Raw genomic sequence first — 9,168 nt, 5'->3', positions numbered from 1 at the left:
GAGGCGCGCCACTTCAGTCCAGGCGAAACTCCAGCCATTGTCCACAGCCGGGCTAAATAAACAGCGTGTGTCCGGCACGCTGAATAGATGTTGTGCCGCTGACCAAGTCGTCCCGGAGTTATCGTGTCTGTGTTGAGTTGTCTGTGTGGATCTTGCAACTGTCCGCTCTGTGAACGTTGTCGTCGCTGAAACCGGGCAATCTCCGGGTCTCAGGGCGCTCAAGCGAGACCGTGCGATCCAACAATCGCCAACTGCTCAGAAGGAACGGTATGTGGAGCAGATCAATTGAAAGTTTGTACAGTCACACGCAGGACTGAAATAATATGAGTAAATTCCAACTAACATAAGCCCATAAATGCAATTATCGATAGGCTTATGCAATACCGCGGTCAATAAATTGAGTATGTGTCCTTTAAACTGTAACCTTTTGGATAAAAATAGGAGCAGAGTCCATGTTGACTGCAGGATACAGAGCTATTGTGTTTTAACTCAATTGTAGCAGACACTGGCAATCGTGGCTTTCAGTCTGTATTGCAAGGAGGCAGACCTATTTTTTTACATTTAGGCTACGAACGGCAACAAAACAGCCTGACCCTTTCTGGGTTCCTTTGATAAAAATCCGTTTCAGATTGCCGAGCAAAGTTAAATCATAAACCATTCAATTCTCACAGCACCTGCATCGGGAGCAAGTATACATCATAAAATATCAATATAGGCAACTATTTCAACAGCAATACTTGTCCCGTTTCCATAAAAAATGTTCATAAAGTGTATCCTCTTCTGGTGATGGTCAGGATGGATGATTATCTCTGGTCGTAGCTATTGAAGAAGGGAGAGTGCTGGAGAGATGAGTTTAGCTCCCTGAATCCGTTATGTGCTTGAGCAATACCAGCGATGCGCCCGGCATGAGTCGCAAAAGTTTCCAAAGACGATTCCCGCGTCAGGTCCGGGAATTCCCTTGGTGAAAACGAATCTATTCACTCAGTGGTAGTGGTACATTTCGTGGAAAGTATAGGGAAAAGGGGAGTGGGAGAGAAATGTTAAATAATAACGCTATCATCGATGTCTTCGGAGGCCGGAGGAGCACGGTTTGTCTGTGTGCTTTGAAGGCAGCGTCCACAGTTCCTTTTGCGAATCATAGAACTGTCTATCGGTCTCGGTCGGTCTGCATCTAGCATGCGCGTGTATGGGAGGGTAGCAGGTTGCCACCACGCGGCAGAGCGCAATAAAGCATCCATTACCAAGCGATCGAGAACAGCCCATGACCGACATGCACAGATGTAATGTCCACTTTCAGAAAGCACATATACGTACCTGGTTGATGAATAAATCATTTCAATTTTATTTGATACAATACATAAGTGACACTCCTGTTTTCTGCTAGGCTACAATAATAGGTTGAATAAGTTACCCACTGTGCAAAAACTGGTCGAATCAACGTTGTTTCAAAAAAAGTGTGATGTTGAATCAAAGGTAAAAAGTATTGGATTTGCAAAAAGTCATCATGTAAGAGCATTTCTTATATTTTGCACCCAACGTTTAACCTCAATGAAATGTTTTGTAGATTTAATGTTGAATCCATGTTAGTTGACAACCAGTAGCAGTGCATGGGTCAAATCATTGGGGAAGTCAAGCCAGAACAAAATGCCATCAAAAGTTAGGACACACCTACTCATTCCAGGGTTTTCTTTATTTTCACTATTTTCTACATTGTAGAATAATAGTGAAGACGTCAAAAATATGAAAGAACACAAGTGGAATCATGTAGTAACCAAAAAAAGTGTTAATCAAATCAAAATATATTTACATTTGAGACTCTTCAAAGTAGCCACCCTTTGCCTTGATGACAGCTTTGCACACTCTTGGCATTCTCTCAACCAGCTTCATGAGGCAGTCACCTGGAATGCATTTCAATTAATAGGTGTGCCTTGTTAAAAGTTCATTTGTAGAATTTCTTTCCTTCTAAAAGCGTTTCAGCCAATCAGTTGTGTTGTGACAAGGTAGGGGGGTATACAGAAGATAGCCCTATTTGGCAAAAGACCAAGTCCATATTATGGCAAGAACAGCTCAAATAAGCAAAGAGAAACAACAGTCCATCATTACTTTAAGACATGAAGGTCAGTCAATCTGAAACATTTCTAAAACTTTGAAAGTTTCTTCAAGTGCAGTCACAAAAACAATCAAGCGCTATGATGAAACTAGATCTCGTGAGGACCGCCACAGGAAAGGAAGACGCAGAGTTACCTCTGCTGCAGAGGATAACTTAATTAGAGTTAACTGCACCTCAGCAATTGCAGCACAAATAAATGCTTCAAGGGGGTTCAAGTAACAGACACATCTCAACATGAACTGTTCAGAGGAGACTGCATGAATCAGGCCTTCATGGTCGAATTGCTTCAAAGAAACCACTACTAAAGGACACCGATAAGAAGAAGAGACTTGCTTGGGCGAAGAAACAAGAGCAATGGGCATTAGACCAGTGAAAATCTATGATTTGGTCTGATGAGTCTGTCGTTAGGTCCTTTGGTCTGATGAGTCCAAATTCGTCCACCACCGTGTCTTTGTGAGACGCAGAGTAGGTGAACGGATGATCTCTGCATGTGTGGTTCTCACCGTGTAGCAAGGAGGAGGAGGTGTGATGGTGTAGGGGTGCTTTGCTGGTGACACTGTCAGTGATTTATGTAGAATTCAAGGCACACTTACCCAGCATGGCTACCACCGCATTCTGCAGCAATGCACCATCCCATCTGGTTTTTGCTTGTTTTTCAACAGGACATTGACCCAAACACACCTCCAGGCTGTGTAAGGACTATTTGACCAAGAAGGAGAGTTATGATGTTGCATCAGATGACCTGGCCTCCACAATCACCCTACCTGGTTTGGAATGAGTTGGATCGCAGAGTGAAGGAAAAACATCCAACAAGTGCTCAGCCTATGTGGGAACTCCTTCAAGACTGTTGGAAAAGCATTCCTCAGGAAGCTCGTTGAGAGAATGCCAAGTGTGTGCAAAGCTGTCATCAAGACAAAGGGTGGCTACTTTGAAGAATCTAAAATATGTTTTGATTTGTTTAACCCTTTTGGTAACTACATGATTCCATATGTGTTATTATTCTACAGTGTAAAAACTTAATAAAGAAAAACCCTTGAATCAGTAGGTGTGTCCAAACACATTGTACTGTATGTGTTGTGATAATTGCGTTGTTTGCTCTATAACATGTTAGTTCATTTGCCTTGCGATGATATAAGCCTTGGCCGAGCCAATAAAAAGACACTTAGGCAGAATAAATTCAACCACACTGTTGTTTCCTCACAAAACCAGAGAGCAACCTCTCTCAGCTGAAGTCCACAAAGTAACAGACAGTTACATGACCTACAGCATGGTCAAGAAAGTTAATGTTTCCTACATTTTCGGACTACTAAACAACTATTGATTTAGAACCACGAAGAGTTACTGCAGTTAGAAAAGTTAAACAGGAGCTGCCTCCACTTTTGCAGCACCATTTCAACTTCAACATTGAAACATAATCAAGCCACCTATGCTTAGTCTAATACAGTGACATCTAAAATATATAAAAAACGGTTTAGTCCAATCAACATAAGCTAAATATGATGGGACTGTCCATGGTTCTGTGTGTGTGTGTGTGCATTCGTGCAAGTAGAAAAAACATGTTGACTCACCCTACTTGTAGATAAACGGCAATGCCATCCTCCTATATTTCATGTTGACGAAACAGTTTATGACTGTCATACAGTATGCACTTACATTTTTTTGTCCTAGGCTATCCGGCTAAAATACTTGCTCACGGAGAATTAAGTAAAACCACAAGTCCAAATCCCTATCTCCATCCGTGGCTAATTTAGGAAAGGGACAATTTTAGCTTGCTAGCTAGCCACCGGACAAGATCAACATAAAGAGATGCAACAATTCAACCTGTTTCTGTCAATGACGTATTTCTCTGTGATAGGAGTGAAACCAAATCAAAACTGGTTTCCCTTCACCCTTTTTTTTTGGTGTGCCAGGAGAGCTTAGTTTAGCTTAACACTGATTGGCTATTATTTTTTATTTTTTTTATCAAGGGAGGCCGAATGCTCACTGGCATCCCTTGCATTCAATGTAATGGGCGGCAACAATATCATACGCTTCAGATAGATGGCCTACATATACAGAGACAAAGGGGTGCACTCGGATGCTCTCTCCCGTGAGATACAGTACATTCAGCCTCTTGCAAATTGAAGGAAAATTATGAAAACACAGAGAGATGAAATGTACAATATTTTCTTTTTTTTCTTGGGAAATGTTTGGGGCGAAGCCTGGGTTCCCTTGGCATCCATGAATACACGCTACTGTTGACAACTCAACCAAATGTACATCAAAACTAGATTTTGAATTGATGTTTGTGCCCAGTGGGTATATGCATCTGTTCAAGGTTATAGATGATTTATAGATAATGAGTGTCCTTAAGCTGGACCACCCCATGATCTACCCTTACAAACTGTGTGCAGAATAAGAAGTCACTGCTACCAGCAATATTTCAGAGAGTACGCTAAAGCACATCTGGTCATGGGAAACAAATAGAGTCACAGACACATGCTGAAACTGTCAATTTAGGGCTTGATTAATTGTGACAATTGAACAGCTCCTCTTGAATATTCAAACACCATTTGAACATGTTCACTGTGCTCAGAGTGGGATTTACACGTTTATCCAGAGGAGAATGACAGCCAAGAGAGTGAGACAAAATCCCAATGAGATACTTGTTGACTGACCAACAATATCTCATAGTTTCCCTTTGAAATTTGACATATTATGGATTAACATCTATTTTTGACGCATTCAGAAACTACTCAAAGGTTAACCGTTTAGGCATTCATTCCGAGTGGTTAAGGTTAGGGCTATGGTTTGGGGAAGGTTAAAAACTAAATAATAAAAAATGATATGCTATACCATCAGGTAACATCCGTATTCAATGTATTCTCGCGGCTTGCTAGAGCATTGTGAAATGCCGTAGCGCTGTAGTCTCAGCAGCCCACCGCTTCCGAGGATCATGAGTTTGCATCCAGTGCTGGACAATCTTTTTTCAATGTAAGTGCTGCAGCTCTGTGCCAAAACATGGCTATTTACTAACATAACTTATGCACACCTGCTGTAACTGCTGTCGTTAATGCAGTAAAGGTCTGGTGATGTTTTGGACACTTTGGTACAGATGTGCCTTGTCGTAATGCTAAAACTGGCTTTCAAACAGAGGACCCTGGTTTGATGTAGATGATAATTTGTTTTCTTGTATGCCAAATAAGTCCGATCTTGTTTATTTAACCCTTCTTTTACCAGGTAAGTTGACTTAGAACACCTTCTCATTTACAGCAACAACCTGGGGAATAGTTAATGGGGAGGTGAGTGGGATGATTGAGCCATTTGGAAGCTGGGGATGATTAGGTGGCCATGAGGGCCAGATTGAGAATTTAGCCAGGACACCAGGGTTAACACCCCTACTCTTAAGATAAGTGCCATGGGATTTTTAGTGATCACAGAGAGTCAGGACACACGTTTAACGTCCCATCCGAAAGACAGCACCCTACACAGGGCAATGTCCCCAATCACTGCCCTGGGGCATTGGGATAATGTTTTTTTTATACCAGAGGAAAGATTGCCTCCTACTGGCACTCCAACACCACTTCCAGCAGCATCTGGTCTACCATCCAGAGACCGACCAGGACCAACCCTGCTTAGCTTCAGAGGCTGCAGGGTGGGATGCAGGGTAGCATGCTGCTGGGGGGAGGGCAGAGGGAGGTCCTGATTCTGGAAGTGGACTGCTCATTCGACTATTACATTGGAGCAAGCTTTTGCAGACAAGTTCCTCAAATACCATCTCTTCAAATCATGCCTAGACAGCTTGGGATACAGATTGATGGCACTGATATTTGGCAGTCTCGGCCACGTACATAGGCTTACTCTACGTGGCCTCCAGATTGCGGGCCTGCCTAAGACCAGAGCAAGGCAGCTGGCTAGGTACTGCTCTGTTTCGGCGGTTATGAGCAGGTGATTTTTGTTTGTGTTAGTGTCGTCGTGTCAACGACCCTTGTAATTGTTGAGTCCTTTGTGATGTAATGTGATTGATGGTTTCAATAAAGTATTTAAAATATGTTTGTGTGTGTAGAGAGAGAGAGAGAGAGAGAGGTTTACCATGACATAGCAAATCCTCTTAATGTCTCTAGAACAAGGCTTTTCTCCCCAGGGGAATAAGGTAGCGGCTCAAGACAATGTTTTGGTGGTGAATTCCATCGAAGCCACCACAGGATACTAAAAAAGCACCACACACCATGGTAATGGCTTCTGTTGTTTCTCTGCGTGCTCCCTATTCTGCTGTTGTCTCTCTCCATCTCATCCAGAAAATGGGAGACCTTGCCAGGAAGTTAATAATAGGATAATGTCAGTGAAAACAAAGATGGAGTGTATTCCTACCAACCCCAGGGGTACCCCACCATCCAATTTATGATTTTTAAATGTACTTACAGTGCATTGCGTCCACTCAGCAAGAGGGTGATTTCCTAAAACCCCCAGGTTGTAGATTTTGAGCTGGAGTTGTTTGGAGCTCACATTTTCAGAGGCAAACCATTTTCGTATTTATCTAGGATGCATTCCACATGGCACCCTATTTACTCTATAGTGTCCCTATGGGTCCTGGTCAAACATAGTGCACTAAATAAGGAATAGGGTGCTATTTGGGATGCATCCCTAGTTTCCCTCGCTTTTCCTTTTCAGTTGCCCACTGCAGTAACTACAGTATGTCAAATCTAACAGGTGTTAACTCCTGGTGTCAAAGAGCTGTGACTAGCTATGATTATAGATGGCTGCATGCTCCACTTGTCTGATTCATTCCAATATCAGACGCTGGTGTGTGTCCCCCTAAGCACATTGTTCATTCAGCACACACATCTCATCCACCATCCACCCAGACTTCACACATCTGATCCATCCACCCATAGCATTCAGTCTGACTACACAAGCGGCAACAATTCAGTCATCATCGTCTGGAAAAATACAGAAATTACAGTGATGACAATATTCAGGGAAACACCTCTGTTACATACTCTGTATGTCTGACAATCCTCTCTTCAAGCTGGCTGGCTACTAAAGTGGGTAGAGACATGATCTTCCCCAGATTGAAGACATGGGATCCAAGGTTACAGACCAAATGGCACCCATTCAAATAAAAATAAAATACAATTTTATTGGTCACATACACATGGTTAGCAGATGTTAATGCTAGTGTAGCGAAATGCTTGTGCAGCGAAATGCTTGTGCTTCTAGTTCCGACCGTGCAGTAATATCTAACAAGTAATCTAACAATTCCACAACAACTATCTTATACACACAAGTATAAAGGAATGATTAAGAATATGTACATATAAATATATGGATGACCGATGGCCCGAACGGCATAGGCAAGATGCAGTAGATGGTACATATGTATACATATGTATACAGTATATACATATGAGATGAGCAATGTAGGGTATGTAAACATTATATAAAATGGCATTGTTTAAGTGACTAGAGATACATTTATTTTATCCAAATGTTAATTATAAAAGTGGCTAGAGATTGAGTCTGTATGTTGGCAGCAGCCACTCAATGTTAATGATGGCTGTTTAACAGTCTGATGGCCTTGAGATAGAAGCTTTTTTTCAGTCTCTCGGTCCTAGCTTTGATGCACCTGTACTGACCTCGCCTTCTGGATGATAGCGAGGTGAACAGGCAGTGGCTCGGGTGGTTGTTGTACCCTCTTTTTTTCTCCCCAATTGGTAGTAGTTACAGTCTTGTCTCATCGCTGCAACTCCCGTACCGACGCGGGAGAGGCAAAGGTCGAGAGCCATGCATCCTCCGAAACACAACCCAACCTTCTTGACACAATGCACATCCAACCCGGAAGCCAGCCGCACCAATGTGTCGGCGGAAACACCGTACACCTGGTCAGCGTGCACAGCGCCCGGCCCACCACAGGAGTCACGAGTACACGGTGAGACAAGGATATCCCTGCTGGCCAAACCCTCCCTAACCCAGACAACACTGGGCCAATTGTGCATCGTCCCATGGGCCTCCCAGTTGCGTGGCGACAGAGCCTGGGCTCGAACCCAGAATCTCTGGTGGCACAGCTAGCACTGCGATGCAGTGCCTCAGACTACTGCGCCACCCAGGAGGCCAGGTTTGATTTGATTTGATTTGATTTGAAAAAGGTGGTTGTTGTCCTTGATGATCTTTTTGGCCTTCCTTTGACATCGGGTGGTGTAGGTGTCCTGGAGGGCAGGTAGTTTGCCCCCTCACTACCCTCTGGAGAGTCTTACGGTTGTGGGCGGAGCAGTTGCCGTACCAGGCGGTGATACAGCCCGACAGGATTCTCTCGATTGTGCATCTGTAAAAGTTTGTGAGTGTTTTTTTTCCCTATACAGGGAAAAAAATAAAGGTTCTTAAATGGTTCTTCAGTAGCCCTTTAGGTTCCTTGGAGAACTCTTGCCTGATAAAGAACCTTTGAGTTACACAGATATTCTCAGGTGCAGCGAAATGCTTGAGATTCAGTGCAGTAATAAAAGAAAAACACAATCCAGAAAAAATACATTTATATAGGATGAGCCATGACTAGAATACACTATATAGATGTAACGTGGGTGAAACGGTATGGAAACGTTACCAGTGTTCAATGACTATGTGCTATGTATAGGGCAGCAGTCGCTAAGGTGCAGGGTAGAGTACCGGGTTGTAGGCCAGCTAGAACAGTGACTAAAGTTCAGGGCAGGGTACTGGGCCAAGGCCGGCTAGTGGTGACTATTTAACAGTCTGATGGCCTGGAGAAACGTTTTAATAAAACAACAAAACCAAGAACACGACACTAACATAAAGCAGTACGTTGATACACAAGCGCAATACCAACTGGTGAGTGAACCTGGGAGAGTGACATATAAAGAGGAGGAAATGATGAAAGTAATGGAGTCTAGGTGTGAATCATAATGATTCACATGTACACGTAATGATGAGTGGCAGGTGTGCGTAATGATGAATCCCAGGACTGGTGGTTAGTACTCTGGCGATGTCGTACGCCGGAGGGGAGGAGCAGGAGCAGACGTGACAGATTTCTGGGTAGATTTGTATTTATTAGTGATCCCAATTAGCTG

At 43.2% G+C, this 9,168-nt stretch overlaps 1 protein-coding gene across 8 annotated transcripts in view; it reads right to left on the bottom strand.

The window, feature by feature from the left end:
* The window catches only part of sdk2b (sidekick cell adhesion molecule 2b), a 474,295-nt gene extending 473,176 nt beyond the window's left edge, over positions 1 to 1,119 (bottom strand). For all 8 annotated transcript variants that reach the window (XM_042306157.1, XM_042306161.1, XM_042306158.1 and 5 more), the window contains exon 1: positions 1 to 1,119. This exon is cut by the window's left edge and continues 47 nt beyond it. In XM_042306157.1, the coding sequence (XP_042162091.1) occupies positions 1 to 38 (38 nt within the window). In that variant the 5' untranslated portion in view covers positions 39 to 1,119.
* Between the last annotated feature and the right edge of the window lie 8,049 nt (positions 1,120 to 9,168).

The sequence above is a fragment of the Oncorhynchus tshawytscha genome, linkage group LG25 (genome assembly GCF_018296145.1).
Source record: "Oncorhynchus tshawytscha isolate Ot180627B linkage group LG25, Otsh_v2.0, whole genome shotgun sequence".
Taxonomy (NCBI): Eukaryota; Metazoa; Chordata; class Actinopteri; order Salmoniformes; family Salmonidae; genus Oncorhynchus; species Oncorhynchus tshawytscha.
The sequence above is the reverse complement of the archived record's forward strand: the minus strand, read 5'-3'. Positions and strand labels throughout refer to the sequence as shown.